The 21,260-nt window shown below is 52.4% G+C and overlaps 2 protein-coding genes across 11 annotated transcripts in view; both read right to left on the bottom strand.

Annotated features, from left to right (window-relative positions):
- Positions 1-11,651, bottom strand: part of Dpp3 (dipeptidyl peptidase 3) — a 23,316-nt gene extending 11,665 nt beyond the window's left edge. The window contains exons 1-6 of one of the 4 annotated variants that reach the window (XM_076847621.2): positions 11,565-11,651; positions 7,293-7,567; positions 5,072-5,161; positions 4,339-4,476; positions 3,714-3,788; positions 3,020-3,113 (exon numbers count right to left, since the gene is read on the bottom strand). In XM_076847621.2, coding sequence (XP_076703736.1) covers positions 3,020-3,113; positions 3,714-3,788; positions 4,339-4,476; positions 5,072-5,161; positions 7,293-7,562 — 667 coding nt within the window. In that variant the 5' untranslated portion in view covers positions 7,563-7,567; positions 11,565-11,651. The other 3 variants (XM_076847622.2, XM_076847623.2, XM_076847620.2) reach the window with 3 other exon arrangements.
- Peli3 (pellino E3 ubiquitin protein ligase family member 3) lies at positions 10,171-21,260 on the bottom strand. Of its 7 annotated transcripts, none has more exons than XM_076847628.2 (9): positions 21,101-21,260; positions 19,844-19,993; positions 19,226-19,297; positions 17,078-17,207; positions 16,418-16,519; positions 15,485-15,679; positions 14,999-15,187; positions 13,158-13,680; positions 10,171-11,707 (listed from the first exon to the last, which is right to left on the bottom strand). In XM_076847628.2, the coding sequence occupies exons 2-9, from the start codon at positions 19,990-19,992 to the stop codon at positions 11,412-11,414; spliced, it is 1,656 nt and encodes a 551-aa protein (XP_076703743.2). In that variant the 5' UTR covers position 19,993; positions 21,101-21,260; the 3' UTR covers positions 10,171-11,411. The 7 variants fall into 7 exon arrangements, with proteins under 7 accessions (XP_076703743.2, XP_076703746.2, XP_076703739.2 ...); XM_076847631.2 differs by having other exon boundaries at positions 19,844-19,900; XM_076847624.2 differs by lacking the exon at positions 21,101-21,260 and adding an exon at positions 20,609-20,869.

Raw genomic sequence — 21,260 nt, 5'->3', positions numbered from 1 at the left:
TAAAATACTCAGCGGGCTCTTCATCATGGCGCTCTCACAGTAAGATCATCAATGACTCCCTACTGCCAGCAAGAATCACTATGAACTCTCATTTTAAAAGAATTTGTAACTGGGCTGGGGATGTGGCTCAAGTGGTAACGTGCTCGCCTGGCATGCGCGGGGCACTGGGTTCGATCCTCAGCACCACATACAAATAAAATAAAGATGTGTCCATCGAAAACTGAAAAATAAATATTAAAAAACTCTCTCTCTCTCTCTTTAAAAAAAAAAAAGAATCTGTAACTGGGCTGGGGTTGTGGCTCAGTGGTAGATCACCAGCCTAGCATGTGTGAGGCCACTGGATCTGATCCCCAGTACCCCATAAAAATGGGTAAATAAAATAAAGGTATAAAAAAAGTTGTGTCTGTTTAAAAAATTAAAATAATAACAATAATACGTAACCTGTGACATTCTAAGTGCTTTCTATGTGTTAATTTATTTAATCCTCATACCAACCCAGGTGGGGAGCGGGAATTATTATCTCCACTTTATAGATGGGGAAACCAAGGCACTGAGAAGTTAATAAAGTTTTCTAAAATCATGTTGATAGCAAGTGACAGAGCAGGGATACAAACCCAAGGAGACAGTTTGTATTTAGAAAGAGTCACATCCTAAAATTGATCACAGTGGTCCTCGTGGGGAGGCAAGAAGGTGACAGGAGTAGAAGCTTGAAGACAGAATTAAGCTGGGATGCAGTGAGGAGGGGGCCACAAGCCAGGAGCTGCAGGAGGCCTCCTAGGAGCTGGAAAAAGCAAGGAAACATCCCCCTGCAGGCTCCAGAAGAGCACAGCCCAGCTGACGTCTTGACTTAGACTCCAGACCTTCAAAACTGTTCAGGAATGAATTTGTGTTGTTTCGTGCCACGATATTTGTGGCAGCTCATTACAGAAGCAAGGGAAACTATCATGCGGCTGTTGTTTGTATTACTGGGGACTGAGCCCAGGGCTCCTTCCCACTAAACTACACCCTCTATTCTTTTTTTTTTTTTTTTTTTTTTTTTTAAAGAGAGAGTGAGAGAGGGGGAGAGAGAGAGAGAGAATTTTTTTTAATATTTATTTTTTAGTTCTCGGCGGACACAACATCTTTGTTTGTATGTGGTGCTGAGGATCGAACCCGGGCCGCACGCACACCAGGCGAGCGCGCTACCGCTTGAGCCACATCCCCAGCCCCCCTCTATTCTTTTTAAAAAAAATTTTTAGACTGGGTCTCTCTAACTTGAACTTGTGATCCTCCTGCCTCAGCCTCCTGAGCAGCTGGGATTACAGGCACATGCCACTGTGCCTGGATACACTGTGGTATTTTGTTTCTCTCATCGGTAAAATTTACAATTGTCCCTCCTTATTTGTGGATGACACATTCCAAGTGGATGCCTAAAATTAAAGATAGAACTGAACCCTGTATATATTTTGCTTTGCCATGATGAACTTTAACATGTTAACACAGTAACAGATTAGCAACAATAACTAATAATAAAATAGAACAACAATATACTGTAATAAGAATTACTTAAAACTTCTGAATAGTTTTATTTATTTGAGGAATAGGGACTTAACCCAGGGACACTTTACCACTAAACTACATCCTCAGCCCCTTTTATATTTTATTTTGAGTCAGGTCTCACTAAGTTACTGAGGCTGGTCTGCAATCCTCCTGTCTCAGCCTCCTGAGATGCTGGGATAACAGGCATGCACCCACCACACCCAGCAAATGGTTTGTTTCTGAAAATGTTCCTTTCAACATTTGAGGCCATGGTTGACCATGGGTGGTGAACTGAAACCACATAACTTGAAACCATTGATAAGAGAAGACTACTGGACCTTCCATCCAACTCCAGACCTGCAGTCTGTAAGCATAAATAGGTGGTTTGTATGGTTAAATTTTGGGGGTGCTTGTTACACAGCCATAAGTAACTGATACACTCAAGCAGACTGGCTCCAGAGCCATACTCTTTAAAAAAAAATTTTTTTTTGTGGTGCTGGGAATGGAATCCAGGGCTTTGTGTATGCTAGGCAGGTGATCTACCACTGAGATACACCCCCAGCCCAGAGCCACTCCCAACCACTGTCCTATCCTGCATCCCCTGGCAGTACAGGCCCAACTTCTTTGTTGGCAGGATTCCCTCCATTGCCTGGACAATATCCTTTTCCCTAGTCAAACCAAACCGCTCGCTGATCCCTCAGCTTCCCTACCACCCTGCTGTGGCTCTCACCACTCTCTCCACCTGAAGGCAAATTCCCATTTGTCCTCATTTATTCCTGCACTGAGTCCCTGAGTATCTGCCACATGCTAGGTGCTGGAGAGACAGTGACGGCTGAAACACCCAATTCCTCCTCCCAGGGGCATATAGTCAAGAGGGGGAAACAGAAAAACGGGGAATTACTGGGGGAGGCAAGAAGGGACAGCAGAGACTTGGCTGAGGGATGACAAGGTATTGGCAAAGGTAACATCCACACCTGGTTTGGGGATGAGTGGAGCTGGCCCGGTGAACATGGAGGGCCTGGAGGGCCTTCTGGGTAGGAAAAGATTGTGCGAAGGCCTGGAGAGGGGTTTAGGAACCAGAGGAGGAGCACTGCTACAGCACAGTGTGTGTGGGGGAAGGGGGGCTGGGGGATATGGGCAGGTAAAGGAGGACCAGAAAATGTCCTCACAGGGTCTGGACATTTCCACCCACATCTGCCTTCACCTCACAGCAGAATCCCCCTAGTATTACCACCAACTGGCCAGGTAGTTTGCGAGGGGTAGAGCTCATTGCCTGGCTCATGGGTGGGCTTGAAACCAAGCAGAGCCCATCCCATCAGAGACCTGTCCCTTGCCCACCTATAAGGACTGGTTCACAAATAGAGACTAGATCCACTCCTCGGCTACATGCAGAAACTCCTGGGACAGAAGGACCCTCTTTCTCCGGAGTGGCCTGGCTTCTGGTCTAAGCCACCAGGATCCAGAGTTGCTACAGAGAAAAGTGGAAGGGATCTAAGCGCACCTGTGCTGAGCACGGAAGCCAGCCGCACCTCATAGCGGGGCTTCCCTTCCTGGTCGACATCCTTGAAGAGCCGTGTGTTGTAGGCACTGAGGTTCTAGAAAAAAAACAAGGCAGGGGTTTAGGGGAGAAAAAGGTCCAGAGAGGGTAAGGGCTGGGAGAAGGGAAAGTGATGACTGTAGGGGGATTGCAGAGAGGCAAAACAGGCAGAGGGATCTGGTCGAGTCAGATGGACAGGGAGCAGGTACGGGCAGGCCGGGGCTGAAGCTCCTGCTCTGCTACCTACACTGAGCACCAGTTTTTATTAGTTATGGACTGGACCTGTCAGGCACTGCATGACTGCAGCTGACCCAGTGCTACATGAGGTGGGTGCCCTTCACACAGCTGGTCCAGGGCCCAGGCTTAGAAGCGCATCTCTGATGTTTTATCTCATCCTGCCCTGAGGCTGTCATCAGGCCCCGTAACCCGGCATGGGCAGGGTCAGCTCTATGCCTGGCATATCTGGGACATCTGGGTGACATCCTCTTGGTTCATGCAGGCTGATCTCAAGGACAAGGATGTCTGAGTCTTTTCCACCTTAAGGACCCAACATGCCTGTATCTCTGGGTACAAGCTGAAACTCAAGGGCAGGCATCAGTCATGAGGGGGCTGACAGGAGGACCCCCTCACACTATTGATGAGTTGCCAATCCCCGAACCTGGGAATCCAGAAAGTCTTGAGCCAGCTTGGCATCCTCCATGGTACAATCCCCAGAGAAATAGGTGGTGATTCCCTGTCGGAAAAGAGGGGAAGGTGGGAAAGAGGAGTTGCTAAGGTCAGGAGTCGGGGGCTTGGAGGGACAGCCTCCCAGTCTTCCTACACCTCTTCCCAGTAGCTTCTATCCTGCCCCCCCCCCCCCGGCCTTTCCAGGAGAAAAAAAAAAATAAAACAAATGGATGTCATCTTGGGCCTTTCTGCAGTTCTGCCCAACTTCTTCAGCTGGCCCACCCCGAGACTGCCACGCCTCTCCCCTGCAACCCAAGCAGCCTCTAGAAGTGGGCAGCCTGGGAGCCCTCCTTCCCCAGCCTCCATCCTCAGCACCTTCCACCTCCCAGCTTTTCTTTCCTTCCCTCCTCCTGCATACAGCATCCTGGCAGATCAGAGCTGGGAGGACATGCAGGAAGCATTCCCTCCAGCCTTCTTCCCAATTTACAGATGACCAAACAGGCCTGCAGTGGACAGCAGCTTTGCCTGAGAGAGACAAAGCCCAGTGCCTTCCTGTCAGCTGCCCTTCCCTTCATCCCAAGGGCACCCTCCACTTGCCCAAGCAGTTGAGGCCTCACCTCCTTCCCTAGTCCGAGGTGCCGAAGTCTCGGCTCTAGAGAGAACATAAGCTCCCCGCAAGTCTGCCAGAGGTCCCTGACTTCTTCTGGATGCTGCTGAGCGGCCTTACTCCCCAGGATCACACGTTCCAGCTTCTCCTGTCGGGGAAAGGAGGTCACTGGCTTGATCATGCTCCCCTCAAACCTGCCCTCCAGATCCCCCACCTGCGCCCAATATCTTTTGCCTCAGAGTGTGGTCCAGGGCCCAGCGCTGGCTGGGCCTGAGAAGTGTCAAGCCTCGGGTGCACCACAAATCTGCTAAATTGGATGCTGCACTTTGACATTACCAGGTGACTCGTACAGGCATTAAGATCTGACAAGCCCTAGTGTATGAGCTGTATCTGCCCCAACAAGGCTCTAACCTCACAGTCCCTAGAAGGGATGCCCTGGACCCAGTCTCCTCCCCTGTTCTCCGTGATGACCAGTGGGCTCCATTCTTGCAAGCACCTACTTGTAATGCTTCCACACCCTGCTCTTCCTTGACCCTCAGATCTGCAAGGCCTATGCTTTTCCTTTGTATGTGTATGCAGCACAGGGCAAGGCTGGGTGACACCCAGGGTTACACAGTGTGGCAGTGACAAGGCCAAGGTTCTGCTCAGCCCTGGACTCCAGCTGGGGCTCCTTTAGCTATCTTTGCCACGCACATCCCACTGGCACCCTGCTTCCCACCTTTCCCAAACCTCCTTCAGCTCACCTTGGGCAGGTTGGGAACAAATTTGGTGTCGCCGAAGGATTTGTAGTTGCCCATGTTGGAGTAGACCCCTGCGGCATAGACCAGGAACGCCTGAGGGGGAGATGGTATCACATCAGAAACCTGGGACACACAGCCCTCCCACTGTAGGGAAGTCCCTGCCTGAGACCTGACATGACAAGCACATGTGGTACAGCCAGCATGGGTGAGGCTGGGAAATCTAGGGGCAGGACCCAGAGCCTGGGGAGCCCCAGTCTGGCTCCAAGTTACTTTCACAGACCAATTTCACATCCCTGTGGTCCAGCCACGCTGGTCTCCAAAGTTCAAGAACACCCAGTCACCCATCCACCTTTGCTTCCTCTCAGCCACTTATGGCCTTTGTGTCATTTAAAGCCTAGTCCCAACACCACCTCCTTCTCTAGAAAGCTTATTCTCAGCTTCCAACCTGTCAGGCAGCGGGCACCAGAAGAATCAATTGTCAAAGCCAGGTAGCCTCAAACATCTTTCTAGGAAATGTTTCTTTGCTGGCCCCAATCTAGTCTCACTTTCTCAGCACAAAGAACTCAATCTTCCTTTTTCTGGTGGTGGTTATGGGGAATCTCCTTTCCCCCAGTTCCAGTGCGTATGTAGGCTGTCTTGGCCAGTCAGAGAAATCACCTTCTCTGGCTATAAGGATGAGCATAAGGCTTCAGCTGGCCAATAAGCTCTAACCAGGAAACTTGCCATTGGTGAACAGTTTCCTCTTTTATCAGCCCTGGAAACCCTGGAGCGCCCCTGCTGGAGTGAGGAAAGAAAGCAGAGCTGAGAGATGAAGACTGCACCCTGATGGTAGCACTGAGCCCTTGAATATTGCCATACCTGAAGCTTCCTCTGGACTTTGCAATTATGCGAACCAGTAATTCTTTCACTGAAGCTACTTTGAGGTGAGTTTCTGCTACTGACAAACAAAAGAATCCTACTAAAACTAGTAGCAATTGGGTAGCACCTTCCCATTTATAAGCATACCCACAGACTAGCTCTTTTAATGAGAAGAACACAGCCTGGAAATGCAAGGTTCAAAAAAGCTAGAAGAAACAGCACCTCAGTTCAGAGATAAGCAATCCAATCCCTTTATTTAATATATAGAAAAACAGGTTGTATTCTTGTTCATTCTTAGTGGGAATAAAACTCAGAGAAGCTTTTTAGGAAAATTTAACAGAATCAGTTGATAATAAATGTACACAGCCTTCAACCCCGCAATTCTGCCTCCAGAAATAGATCTTTCTCACACATGTGCACGAGAATGCTCACCATGGCACTGTTTGTAAGAAAAACCAGGAACCATCTAAAAGTCCAGCAATTTAAAAAAAAAAAGACTAAATTGATTATAGTGTACACTGTTGTAGAATGCTTCAAAGCCAATAGAAGAATGAGGTAGCCAGGTGCAGTGGTATGCACCTGTACTCCCAGTTACCTGGAAGGCTAAGACAGGAGGATAGCAATTTTGAGGCTAGCCTGAGTAACTTAGAGACACTATCTCAAAACAAAAAATTAAAAGGGCAGGGATATAGTTCAATGGCAGAGAGCTTGCCTAGCATGTACAAGACTCTGGGTTCAATCCCTGATACTGGGGGAAAAAAAAAAAAAGAAGTAGATTAATATGTACCCATGGAAGTTCTCGAAGACACAGCATTCATGAAAAAAGCAGTACACAGAAGGTGACAAAGAGCATGATCTCATTTATGTGAAAGAGAAAATAAGGATGTGAAAGCTGTGCACGTACAGGTATAGGCATGCAAAACATAGACACCAGCCACGGTGGTCACCTCTGGAGAGGCATGAGAAAGAGCAATCTTTGTGTTTTATTCTGGGCCCTTTTGCATCGCTGCAATGCTCTAAGAATCCATGTATTACTTGGCCAATAAATCTATAAACAAACAAAAACCAAAAGACAGGCAGAACATTTTACCCACTGCCAGAACTGGTTCAGAACTCAGACTGCCCAATTTCTAGCCTTGACTCCTTCCTACATCAAGGTAAGTAGGCACTGTTCTAAGTGATTCATTACAACATGAAGAGGTACAGGCAACCCATTTGTACTTTTTTTTTAACAGATGAGAAGACTGAGGTTCCAAGGAGAGAAGGCTCCAGAGTTTATAACATTTGGTTTAATCCTCTCCCTGCATCTTGGTTCCTCACACCCAGAAGCCACTCAGGAAATGAGGGCTGGCCTGGGTGAACTGACCTGATACTCCTCCTCGGTAAGGCCTTCAGCCAGGGCATGTTGGCGCAGTTGGTCAGGGTCCTGGGTGCGGAAGAGGCGGCTGAGGAGAGTGTAGATGTAGGGGGCCTCAGGGGAGGTCTGCAACAGCACAGCCAGGCCTCCGTACCAGGCAGCCCTGGACAGGTGGTGGGCATAGAGGCGCTCTGTGGGTGACAGCAGGTGGAAGGCCTCGCGGCAGTCCAGGCTAGATACGCCGATGTCATTGGGCAGGATGTACTGGGTATCCGCCATGGGCCCTAAAGGAACCATCATCACATCTGTCATTCAGCAAACCCTAATAGCACACCTGGCTCTGAACTCCCATGAGTTCTTTCGGCCTCCCAAAAGCTCAGGAGGAAGGGAATACTAGTGGATCAGTATTCATGAGATATGCTGAGACTCAGAAGTGGTTAGTGACTCCCCCAAGGAGATTATAAAGTACATACTGAGCCACACCGAGCCTGTGGTCCCTCAATCTCAAAGTCTGAATCCAACCACCTAGTTTACAGCTGGAGAAACAAACCCAGACAGGATAGGAGTCTTGCCTAATCACACTACAGAGGGGTCAGCATCAGAGAACCTCATTGCTAGACTTCCAGTCCAGGTTCCTCCCTATCTTCTCTCCTTCTCTGACCACCTACCCTCCTTGTTCAGAATAATTACCCCCCCACCACCACCATTATTCAGAAGGACAGAGGGCCAGGTTTCTAGCTGGAAGCCCCAGATCCCAACCCCGACATGATCCCAGCCAATTGTTTCTTTTCTGCATCTCTATTCTCCTATTGAAAAGAGGATGACAATAACCCCAACCTCAACACAAATTAGATAAGGTCGCCCTGGACAGGATGTACCTACAGCAGCAATGACTTCCCATGAGCTCTTTTCTTCCCTTATGGCTCCCAGCACTTCGGCTCTCTTCCCTCGACACATGCTGGGCCAGGGAAGTCACAGACGTCCAGAACCCATTGTATATATGGGAAAACTGAAATCTGGCGCGGCCAAACAACTTACCAAAGGTCTCACAGCCCCGTTGGGATCTGGGGGTCTCCCAGCCCAAGGCATTGTCCACTACCCCCTCCCCGACTGAGAATGAGTTTCTAGCCTCCCCCCACCCCACTCACGAGGCTCCGCCCCAATAGCACGTCCCGCGGGTTCCAAAAGAGATGTTAACTCTTTGCTTCCCGGGACTTTCCTTGGCCTAGGGACCGGAATGGATTTGGAAGGCGTAAATGAAAGGTGGGCAGAAAGGGAATGATCCTACTCTCGACCCAGCCTGGCTCAGGTCCCTGGAGGATGACACACCGTGACCCCGAAACCGGCACAGCTCCTCACCTGCAGCACTGCGTGGTTCGCAAACTCACTTCCTGCTTCCGGCTTCCCCATTCATTGGAGCTCCGCAAACCCCGCCCCTGCGAGCCAATTCTCTGGTCCCGGAGTCAAGATGGGCGGCGGCACCAGCCAATAGGCGCGCCGAGGCAAGCTCCTTCGGCCTGCTCCCCTCACCCCCACCCGCCCAGGCTCTAGGGTGTCGTGCGGCTTGGCCCTGCGGCCTTGGCCTTTTGTCCGTGGACCAAGCTTGCGCAAGAACTGAGCATTTCGGTGCCCCGCCTGGCCGCGGCCTGGTCCCTGCAGACAGGGTCCCCGAGCCCGGGCGGGGCTAGCGTGAGTGTCATGGACAGAGCATCAGGGTCCTCACCTCACACACAATCAGGACCCCACCCTTTGGGGTTTCGCCTTCGTCCCCCGACCTCAGTTTTGCAGGTGGAAACCTGCCCAGTGGGAGTAATGTGGCTCCCCGGTCCTCATTGGACTCGGGGATCTGGCGGGGAGACTCTTCGGAGACCGCAGAACTCTCGGTCCGGGGAATCGCCCAGGTGGTCCTGCCAGCGCAGGGGCTGGAGAAACGCTCCCGAGTGCTTCACTGCACCGCCACACACAGGCGTGAGCCTGGAGGGAGCAGCTAAACATTTCCAAGTCACGGTTTCCTCAATACAAAAGGGCGAGGGCGGAAAGGGGCAGGCGGTTTCTTGGTGCTTGCCCGGTGCCCGCTAGATGAGAAAGCTTCCAGTGACCCCGGAAGGCAGCCCAGTGCAGAGGCGGTGGGAAGTCCACTCTTACAGGTCAGGAGCCTGGGCCTGGGTGGGGCATGAATGTAGAAGTGCCTGGAGCTGGACGTGGGCCAAGTGGGGAGCTTGGTGACGGCTCGGGATCAGACTGGGGGGTGGAGTCAGGTGGCCTAAGGTCAAATCCGGTTTCTATCACCTAAGGGTTCTGTGACCTTAGGTGGGTCACTTTATCTCACCAAGTCGTGGCTTCATCAGCTGGAAAACTGGGCTAACTGAAAAACCACTTCTAGGATGTTGTAGGCTTCAGTGAATGTCGACTGGGCAGTACTGCCCCCTAGAGTTGTATGCATGCAAATAGGGGTGTTTGAGGACTGAAATCTGGCACTCTCTCCTTGCGACACCTGCTTCTAGGCCCAGAGCAGCAACTGCCCATCACAGGAGCCAAGATTCTCATTTACAAAGATGCACAAGGCTCTGCTTGGCAAGACAGTGCTGCTAGCTATTGGCTCTGATGACAATTGCCATTATAAGGAGGAGCTCAATAAAAGGGTATATGTCCATAAAGTAATCTTTTCTATAGGAAAGTCACAGGTCTCAATTCTCATTGTTTTTAAAATGATTATAAAACGGATTGATTCAGGTGAAGTCGAATGTACATAGGAGGTAAAGTGGTCCATGGCCACCAGGGGCCTCAGGCAAGCTAAAGAGCCCAGTACACAGGACCAAGCTTTAAAATTCCCATTTTTATGATTGTGGTTAATGGGAGCGCTTAACTGAGGTCTTTTGTCAGTTGCTTGCCATGGAGAATCTCATTTAATTCTTACAAAACCCCTGAGATAAGATACCACTTTACCCACTGCACAGATGGAAAGACTGAAGCTAAGGGGTTCATTGACTTCCCTAAGGCCATACAGATATTTTCAGGAATCCCTGAACTAGGGCCTAGTCTTATTCAGACGTTCCACCACACTGTCCCTTCCACCTGTGCCCAAAACACATGCACAGAACTGTCTACTCACTGAATCATGCTCATCCCCTGCCTTGGCCCTTCCCCTGGAGAATGTCAAAGAGATAGGTGAGGAAGCAGTGTTAAGTATGTACTGTGGCACCAGTGCCTTCCAGACATTCACAGCCACTTGATGAGGAAGGGACTGTCATCCTATTTAAATGAGGCTCCAAGATCTGACAAAGGGCATAGCTGGGGCAAGTCCCAGGCCATCTGACCCCTCCCGCCAATACCTACAAGTTCTCCCCAGCACCGAGGGTAGTGACCCTAGCTTTTCTCCCTCCCAGAGTTTGAGACTCCCCACCAAAAATAGAATCAAATTTTTCCCTTTCCTGGTTCCCAACAGGGTCAGAAGAGGGAACAACTGGGGAGAATTGTGTTTCTATTGCTGTAGGGTGGTTTGAAACGCTCCCACACCCACTCCAGCATCCTTATCTGCCCTCCATCCCATGGTAACTAAGCATTACTTAGCAAGGAAACAAGGATGCAGTCACATCTCCCTCCTCTCACCATGCAAGCATGCCCTCTGTCCTCTCAATAGCCCAGGTCTGATCTCTGTGGTCCTAACCAGCTGTGTGGCCCTGAGAAGTTCCCTCCAGGGGAAATTGTACTCCTCCTTTTTGCAGTTCTGGGGATTGAACCCAGGGCCTCTCCACCACTGAGCTACATCCTTAGCAGCTCTTATTTTTTGAGACAGGGTCTTGCTGAGTTGCCCAGGATAGCCTCAAACTTGAGATCTTCCTGCCTTAGTCTCCTGAGTTGTTGGGATTACAGGTGTGCAACACCAAGAATCTGCACTCCTAAGGCTCTGGACTCTCTACTGCACTGGGGATGATACCCAGGTCCTGCCTGCACTCAAAACCTTCTTTTTTCATATTTCCAGAATGTCCTTCTACCTGACTTCCTGGTTGGTCAGAGGGCAACCCTAGCAACACCCCCAGCTCGACCCTTGGTTCACAAGAATAGGTGACCCATGATAAGGATGCATAAGGGGTCAGCTCAGACACGGCCACCAGGGCTCACCAGACCCTAGTCCAGATACCCAAAGCCCCAACCCTCTTTCCTGCCCCCCTGAACACCACGCTCATTGGTCACCAAGCATTTTCCCTGTCCTGATATGCAGCTCCCCTCACCTGAGCTGCCCTCCCAACTCTGCCCTTCCTCTGGAGAGACTCCCTGTACCTTCTCAGAAGCCTTCAGTTCTTGCTCAGAACACCCCAGCCTGGCTGATGGCCCACTGTATCGGCCTGGGGTGCAGGTGGCCAGCAGGTTGTGGTTGCCAGCTTCTGACACCAGCTTGGGCAGGTCTCTCCTCAGGCAGGGAGCTGGGAAGGAAGGGCCTTGCTCATTGCTGGGAACCTGCATGGGGCTAGGCCATGGACAGTGGATGTCCACTGACCCCTTCTCCAGCCATTTGATGGGACAGACTTGAAAACCACATTCAGTTTAGCCCCACTCACTGAAGGAAAGCCATAGTGTCAGGGAGAGGAGCAGCCTTTGCCCCAATGGACAGCTCTGGGTTCAAGTCCTAGCTTGGCCACTTTCTAGCTATGTGACTTGGAATTTGTGCCTTCATCTCCCTGTGAACGCAAAGGGTAATAACCTCCCTCCCTGGGTTAGTGTGAAGATTAAACAACAAAACCTCCGAGAAGCAGAGCCTGGTGCCTGGTGAGTGCTCAATGAACGCAGTTGTTATTATGGTTAGCACAGTGTGGGGCACACGTGGGCACTCAGTGATAGTAGCCCTTGTGTCAGAGCCAATGCTCTGGAGCCGAGAATCCTCTCCCTGCTTTGTTGACTCCTGGCTGTCCACAAATATGGATCCAAATCCTCCATCCAGCGTCTTCCCATCAGCCTGGCCCCATCTCTGTTCTACCCCCATCTGCCCCCTGCAGTCCATGCTCCAGCCCCTAGAATCTTTCACTCAGCCCTGTTTCCCTACCCCTAGGCTGCACAGAATGTGCAGAGCACCCTCCCCATCCTATTGGCCTGGAGGAGTCCAAGCCACTATGGAGGCTGAGTTCCCTTGCCTCATTCATTTTCCTGTGGCCAGCAGTGACTCTTCCCCAGCCCTGAGAATTCTGATATTTGGTAATTTGGTCCACCCTCCACTAGATAGTGAAATCCACCAGGTGAGGAACATGATTATCTCTGCATCCCCAGAGCCCAGCTGGCACAGACTGTAGCCTATGGTGGGCATCAGCACATGCCAGCGCCAGCCTGCTGCCCACCTAGTACTTGCTCAGGGCTGGAGGCATTGCGTGCACGTGGGACACGTGGATTTGTCAGGGCAGCTGAGCAGCGAGGTTTATAGGGGAACCCGGCGGGGCAGCATCAGGAAGGACAGATACCTGTTACTGACTTGGCAGGCTCAGGGCACAGCCAGCCTAAGCTGGGGGTCAGGAACCACAGCTCCTTCACTCCCCCAAGGGCACAGTGTAGGCGGCATGATGTGGGATGCCCCTGGAAGGGCAGGGGCATGGGGCTGACTCCCTCCATCAGCCTAGAACAGCACTGATGCTAAAGCCCTCATCAGTATGACTAGGGTAGAGATCTTGGGGACCTCCTTGGGGACCAGAGCTCAGGGGAGGGTCACAGCCCATCCAGTGTGTCCAGCCAGTGAGCAATGTGCCAACAGGTAGAGTCCCACATGCAGAGCTCCATCTGGGCTTCAGGGGGTGGGAGACCTGGGTGGGCAGGCGGGCACGGCAGCAGAGACCCCAGGAGCTTAGTCCAGTGGCCCCTGGAAAATGAGGCGGACGCAGCCATGTTCACCTGTAAGCCAGGCCCCACAAAAAGGGCAGGCGGCATGGAAAGCATGGGTGCCGTGCGGTAGCGGCGTCTGGGCCCAGTAGCGGGCAGTCTTCTCAGAGCAGACGTGGCCGCAGGGTGCAAAGGCGTGGCTGGGCGGCCCAGGGTCCAGGCAGAGGCCAGCCTCCTGGCCAAGCCACAGGGGCACATAGGGCCCCACAAGGCGGCAGAGAGGACACTCGCGCTCTTGGGGGCCCCGTTCCCGCCGGCAGCCCCAGCCGTGGTAGCCGTGGACATGACCGCAGCGGACGTAGACCCAGGGCTGCTGCTTGTCAGGCGCTGTGCGACCGCGGGCTGGACTGGGGAAGGCCAGGGTGCTGAGGCCCACTGGGCACTGGGGCCGTGCTGCATTGGCCTCCTGCCGCTGGGCCTCCAGCTGCTTCAGCGTGGGTGCCCGCAGCAGCCCTGCCGGAGTGCGCCACAGCAGTGTGGCCCCACACAGGTCGATGAGCGAACCGTCTTGCAGCACGTTGGATTCATTTTCCACCTGCCAGAGGCAGCAGAAGGGCCTTAGCCCAAGAGGCTCCAGCCCACCATCAGGCAGCCTCACCCCAGACAAGCCCTCTGTCTATCCCACTGACACTCTCTGGATAGGGCACACTGGGTCAGCAGGGCAGGCTGGGAGGCCATGGGGGAGTGGGAAGGCAGACAGAGGCTCCCTAGGCACTTGCTGTTCCTCACTCTCAGCATAGGCTTTGGTGTCCTCACTGGTCAAACCAGGAGATCGGGACCCAAACAGGGTTTTTCCAAAGCCGTCCCATAATGGAAGAGGCAGAAAACACCTCTTGTGCAGAATGCTACTACTGAGGCCAAATTGGCTGTCCCAGGGTCATGGTTAACAGCAAGGACTCTGGAGTGACCTCATGGTTTAATAACTCTGTATTCTAAGGAGAGTAGCTTAACCTCTCTGTGTCTCAGTCTCCTTATCCTCAAGGTGGGTTCCAGGTCCCCATCTCAAATGGGTCTCATGAAGATTAAATGAATTGATCAACATAAGTACTTGGACCAGAGCTTGGCACACAGCTCGACAAGTGTCTGGATAGTTTGTGTGCATAGATTTTAAAAATGACGCTTATCGGGCTGGGGATATAGTTTGCCCCACAAGCACAAGGCCATGGGTTCAATCCCCAGCACCACACACACACACACACACACACACACAAGATGCTTCTCAACTCTCCCAGTAGCATCTCTAGATCAGCCCTGCTTTCCCCTAAGGTCTTCATCTCCTTGGCCAGCATGCTGAAACCCAGGAAGAGCCCTGAGTGGCCACATGCTACCTCTCTCTAGGACTCACTCCCAGCTCGGAACCTTCTTTCTCTGCTCTGTGCCGCGTGGTGCTTCCACGTGGCCAGCACTGTCAGAACTACTCCAATGGCCCTTTCCCGCTGGGAGAGGATAATAAAGCGAAACCTATTTGTACGTGACAGACACACTACAAACTGCCAACACTCTAGGCTATAAACTACTCACACATGGGCCAAGTGTCACCCTCCTAAGAGGGTGTGATTTTTTTAAGCTGCTGGCAGCCTCGCTGCTCTTGGTACTGCTCAGTGTCTCTGTGCAGCTCCACTTCTCATCACCCCCCGGATCTTCAGCACTGCGCAGGCTACACCTGGGGATGCTGGTCTGCTCCTGCCCGTGGGACAAGTGGCATGTGCCAAGAACTCCTGGGGTTCTAGATGGAGCCCACTGGGACTCCCTCAGGCATGAGGACAGCAAGTCATCTTTCACCTTGGGCAGGGGGATGGGCAGATTATGCAGGCCTGGGAAGGGCTGTGGGGGAGATGGAGTGGGCCACCTACCAGCTTCCCCCGCTGCTGGGCTGAGCGACTGTCCCGCAGTGTGTACACATTCCCGCAGACGGAGATCTCCCGCCAGACACCTGGGGCCGAGTCTTCTGAGAAGCCTCCCGCAGGGTGCATCACCAGGACCCCATTGGTGGTCAGGCCATCCATCAGGCCATCGGGGGTCCGCCATTTGGCTGCCCGCTCCTGGGACCACATGAGGGATCTGATCACATCCCTGGGTATCCCCAGCTGGCTGTGTACCAGAGGGGCTATGTCTGTACCCCAAGTTCAGAGGTAACCCAGACAGGCCGGCATGACTTGGGCACCACCTGATCTCCCCAAGCCTCAGGCTGCTGTCTATGAAGTGGGGCTGTAAGCCCTCCCTGGGTTATGGTTAGGATGACTGTGGGGGGGTCCATCACTCCAGGGCACGGCACCTCCCCAGCCTCCCCTTAGTTCACTCTCTAATGAAGAGCTGGTCCCTGCCTGGGGGTCACTCACTCCAAGGAAGATGTTGCTGGAGGCATCAAAGCCAGCGGCATAGATGCGGGCAGTATAGGGTGGCCTGCGGTCACAGAGGATGCGGCAGGCATAGCGGGAGATGGTGCTCTGGGCAGAAGGGCCCTCTGCAGCCCCTCCTCCAGGGGATGTGTCTGTTACCACAAAGTCTATCATGTTCTCTGTGGAGCGTCCAATCTGCAAGGGAGGGGAAGGCAAGCACAGGGGTTACACACGCACAGCTGGACTCACAGCTTCCCTCCCCGCGTCCCAGCAGCTGCTCTGTGTGCAAGGCCACCACACAACGAGGCTGCCAGATCCAGAGGAGGGGACTCTGGGCTCCCAGATAGGGTCTCCACGTCCAACTGGATATGGCTTGAAGCTTCTCCTTCTCTGCCTCCCCTCTTCCACACTCAATAAAAGCTAGTTGGTCTCTTATCAAACAGTGGAAAAGTGACACCTCTGGTATGGAAGGTCTTCAATATTCACAACAAATAGTGACTTTTTAGTAAGAATTGACTCTAAGCTAAGTATTCTATGTGGAATACCTCAGTGTTATTATCAGTACCACTTACAGTTGGGGAGAGCAAGGCCCAGGAGGTTAAAGGACTCTCGCCCAAAGTCATCCCATGGCGAGTGACGTTTGAACCCAGGCATGAGGACTCTCACACCTGCCCACCTGCCCTCTGGACTCGGAAGCCAAATGGCCCCCACTCTGGGCATCATGTGTCTGTGTCTTGACATGGCAGCTGCCTTGCTATGCCAGTGCAGAGCCGGTAACCCCTGCCAGGACATCCTGCTTCTTCATAGTACAGAGCACTGCCTTGTACCCCCCCACCCTCAAGGCACCTTCCCATGGCCTTTAGCCCTGTGGCCTCACCTTGGAATGCCTGCAGAGCTCAGAGGCCAGGAGGCTGGTGGAGGGGTTGAGCATACCTGGAACATGTCTGTGTCGCTGTCATGCGTGTACTCCACTATAACTGAGTGGCTCCGGGACAGTGTGTATGAGATGCTGTGCTGGCCTCGGTTACTCAGAGCCTGGTAGGGAGAAAGAAGTCACCTCCCAGGGCATGTGGCCATGAGAGAGATAACCTTCTGAGCCAGAAATGAGCTCAGGGCCTGGCAGTGATCCCTGAGAAAGGGAACTGCATCCTGTGCCAAGGGGACCGCTCAGCAGGTGCTCCTGCAGCCACCCCAAGGATGGACTATGGTTCCCATTTTACAGTTGAGGGAGCTGCAGCTCAGGGAGAAGTGACCTGGTTCTGCACAGCTGGAACTAGCAGAGCTGACTTCTACTCCATCCTCCAAGGCCAAGTCTTTCCCTTTGCTACTGTTGTGTAACCATCACATCCCACTCTAGGAGCCTTGGCTTCCTCTAAAATGATCCTTTCCACCCAGTGAATGAGGTCTGGTGGTCAAGGAAACATTTTACAAACTGTAAAGTCCTGTGCACACTACAAAGGATTTCCCACCATCATCATTTCTCTGGTAGCCACTAGACTGTGAGTGACAGCACAGTGCACTGCCTTGTTCCACAGGGGCTGTGGGCAGGCCAAGACCTGGGCCTGGGACAGGGTGCTGGGATAAACTGCTTGCCTTGGAGACGAGGGGTGTAGAGATGTGGTGCATGACATCTGGCTTCACTCCATTGGCATGTGGCCGGCGACTCAGTGCAAGGCGGCTTCGCCGACGACCCTTGTCCCCACTTGCCAGACACCCATTGTAGCTGTGGTTGTGGGGATTAAGAAGAAAGGGTTGTAGGAGGAGAGAAAGAAAGAGAAAGTGAGCCCCTGGCAAGACTTGAAGAAAACTGCCAGCTCCAGGCAGGTCCTACCATCATAAACAAGATCTGGAAGCAACAAAAGCTAGAAGACCCTACAACAGCAGATTGGCATGTTAGGTGTGTTGTGGGGGGTGTCTTGCATTCAATTAACCAAGTGTTCCTGGATGCCTGAGCCATGCCTGGACAAGTGCTGGATGCTGGGGTTGTAGAAATGATATATCCAATGATCAGTTTTGTGCTGTCAGTGGAGGGGTCCCCAGCTTCTCAAGGACCCAGGCATCAACTGCCATGACAACATGCCTCTGGGCCCAAGCCAAGTGTACCCCAGGTCCAAAGGCAGAAGGAAATTCTGGCCCCAGGATCAGGTTTTTGGAGAGAAAGAACACCTACATAAGGCCATGAAGAACTGGAAAGGATTCACCTGTAGCCAACTATAACTTATTACACCACTACTAGAAAACAAATGAAAGAGATGAATGGATCCACAACGCTACTACCTCCATATCTCCATCCATGTCAAGTTGCCACCTTCCTTTGCAGCTCTTGTCCAGGGGAAATGATGGTGAGAAGCAAAGATGGAGTGAGTCAGACCCTTGATGGCTGCCATGTACTGCTACCTCTGTGTTCCTGGCCCTTCACGTTCTTAATTACCTAATGGAATCTGTGCGTTGTCCTGCCAGGCAAGTGTATTTCTTTCCATTAATAAGAGAACTGGAGGCTCAGGGAGGTAGAGTGACTTGCCTCAGCCTAGTAAGTTAAAAAGTCCAGATTTGAGCTCAGGTCTGCCTGACTCCAGACTCGCAGATGTCCTTCTAAATGAAGGGCTCAACCTAAGCCAAGGCCCCAAGGCTGGCAGGGTTTGTGAGATCAGGGATTGGTCATTTGGGTTGTAAAGTGTTATCAGGGGACGATGAAGTTGGTAGAAGGGACCTGAACACTAGGCTAAGAATTATATTTCTGTAGGCAGTCATGGGCATTTAGCTGCCATATACAGCAGGAAATGATGGGTGATTAGCTGCCACATACAGACAAAGACCACTTGAATCAGAATCTCCTGGTGAGTTTCTTAAAGTCCAGATTCTCTGGCCCTACCTATGGAGATTCTGATTCTGATTCTGACAAGGTGGGCCTGTCAATGTGTGTTTTCAATGCACTTTCCAGTGGCTCTGATGCACAGCCAGTGTGGGGCTTCCCTGCTTTGCAGAGAATAGATGGCTGGTACGGGCCTATCTCATTGGTCTACATTCTCCCCCATCAGTGGCCTTGCCCTCAGATGGAAAACCAGGCCTTTCCTGGGGACGTGAAGCAGCTGTTATGCTCATGCAAGCACCCTAAGAGGGGCTTTGCTTTTGCCCTTTGGAGTTCTTCCCATGGGGTCAGGGGTGGTCTAGACAATGGTGGTTTAGGACTCAGGTTCAGGATTCAGGTGGGCCTGGTTAATGGCCCATTTTTCAGAACCTACCTTGTAGTTTAATTTTAAAAACTAAATGAGGTAAAACATTTGAAAATTCTTGGCACAGCATTTGGCATAGAAAACAAGCTCTTGATAACTGTTAGCTGTTATTGTTCTTAAGGGGAAAAAAGCCCATTATACATATGTGTCAACAAGCAATAGTCATTATTATTCCTTAATAATCATCATCATGAGATTAAAGCTTATCAAGTAGTTTCTTCTGGACTGATGACAGAGAGAGGCCAAAAGGAGACATGGATTGGGGCGGAAAAAGAGGGATCTGTGCCTAGGGCAAGAGCTGTGAAGGAGGTGCAGGAATTCAGGTCAGGCCAAAACCAGGGGGGGGAAAAAAAAAGATGAGGTCTGTCCAGCCACCAATTCCAGTTGCTTTCTCTCTCCTGGCTTCAGTTTTCCCATTTGTAGCTTGAGGGTGAGCTGTAGCTTAGTGACAGTCCACTAGACCTAGAGTAAGAAAGACCTGGGTCCAAATCCCAGCCCTGCCACTTACCAGCTGTGTGCCCTTGGGCCAGTCACTTCCCCTCTCTGAGCCTCGGTTTCCTCACCTCCTTCCTCACAGCATCTTTGTGAAGATTGAAATGAAATAATGTCCATGAAAGGGCTTGGCACAGGCCTGCCTCCCAGATCACTTGATACGTGCCAGGCGCTGTTCTACATACTTAACAAAAATCATCTCTTTCCTTCCTTCCTTCCTTCTTTCCTTGCTTGCTTCTGACAACCCTCTAAGGCAGGGAATATTATCATCCCTGTTTGTAAAATGGGAATGGGAAATGGAGGCACAGGGAGTTCAGCAACTTGCAGAGGCAGAATTGGAATCAAGCAGTTTTGTTGCAGAACCAGAGTTCTTTGCCCCACACAACACATCAGAAGGCAGCAGTTGTTACTTTTTCTCATATGATCAGAAACTTGGGTGGACTGTTAGAGTTGTCTCAGGAATTTGTGAAAACAGGAAGATAAAATAATATTTATGAATTGAGGTAAGTTTAGTCAATTTTGTCTTTCAGCTGGGAAGGAAACAAGGGAAAACAGCAGAAGGCCCTACTTATTGGGAGCTGGGGCCCTCCCTCTGGCTGCTAGTGCCCATCCCTCCCGGATCAGTGAGGCTCACCCCAGGACAATGAGTTCGCCATACTTGATGGACTCCTCGCCCGGCTGTGCATCTTCACTGGAAGAAAGGATGCAAGAGCCCTTGTTCCCGGGGTGCTGGAGGTCTGAAGTTCGGGGGGTCCCCACTTCAGGGTTTCCTTCCAGCACCATTCTGGGCAGAGTGAGAGAGAAGAAGAGAGCTTTGAAGCTTCCCACCCCAGTCCCCCTCAATCCCAGCTCCAGTCTGCTACAAGCCACCTAGGCTAAGGCAGAGTGACCTTTCACACATCTAATGTTATGGCAACCATTCTCCTATGCCTCCCCTAAACTGCCAAGGGTTGCTGGAACACCAGGGAGGGAGATGAGCAGAATGGAAACAAGAGGGGGAGGTGGCAGAGTCAGAGGTCCCACATATTTGGTGGGGCCAGAGAAATGGAACAACTTGATTGGTGGCCAAGATCCCAATCTGGGATGTTCTTGGAAGAAGGGCAACCCAGGACTTGTGGGTCTTTAACTTGGTCTAAGACTCAATTCCTGGCTTGAGCTTTTAGCCCCAGGACCTCTGAGTTACCCTCTGTCAGGTTCTTTGCACCCATCTATCCATCATAATCTTTCTGCCTCTTTGCATGTCTAGGCCTCTGTCCGTCTGTCTGTTTCTCAATGACTCTCTGTCCTCCCAGCACTGTCCTTCCCTCCCATTTCTCTTCCCGCCCTCCTCCCCCTCTCCTCCTGTTGCCTACTTCCACCTCACCATCCATCTGCCTCAGTCTCCCCATCTTGACCTCACCCTGAGGGCAGGCCTCTCGACTCTCCTGGGTGCTCGTCCCCACCCTCCCTCAGGTGTCAGCGGTCCCCAGGCCTCTGGGTCTCTGGAGGCCTGTGGGGGCGGCGCTCCCCCCTCTGGCTCAGGCTGCAGCAGAGCTGTCTCCCGCAGGCAGCCAGTTTGGAAAACATCCCTATGCTGTAGAGACTGCGCTGGGGCAGGCCGGTGCCTGGCGCCCCGGGCGGGCACAATGACGGCCCAGCGCATACGCAGATACACAGCCAGCGGCCCCTCCACATAAACACGCTTGCGTGCACAGTCCTGCACACCCGGGGCCCACGGGCAGAGCCCGGACGGGCGCAGAGCCCAGTCCGGACCCCGACTGCAGGGACGAGAAGACGCGCAAACAGCCACAGGCTGCGGCCTCTGACCCACTCCCCCGTCACCCAGACACGCAAACACGCCCCCCGCGCCCGCCCGGCGCAGCCCCCGCCCCCTCAGCCCTGGCGGCCTCACCTGGCCGCTCTCCGGGCCCCGCTCTGCGCTGCTCCCTCCCCTCGTCCTCGTCCCTGCTCGGCCCCGGGGCCGCTGCGGCGGGATGGACCCGGCCCGCGGCGGCTCCGCGCTGCCTCGTCACGGGGACACCCGGGGCCGCGGGGAGGGGGACGAGCACGAA

Source organism: Callospermophilus lateralis, chromosome 2 (assembly GCF_048772815.1).
Source record: "Callospermophilus lateralis isolate mCalLat2 chromosome 2, mCalLat2.hap1, whole genome shotgun sequence".
NCBI classification, from domain to species: Eukaryota; Metazoa; Chordata; class Mammalia; order Rodentia; family Sciuridae; genus Callospermophilus; species Callospermophilus lateralis.
Note: the sequence above shows the minus strand (reverse complement) of the source record. Positions and strands in the feature narration are given on the sequence as shown.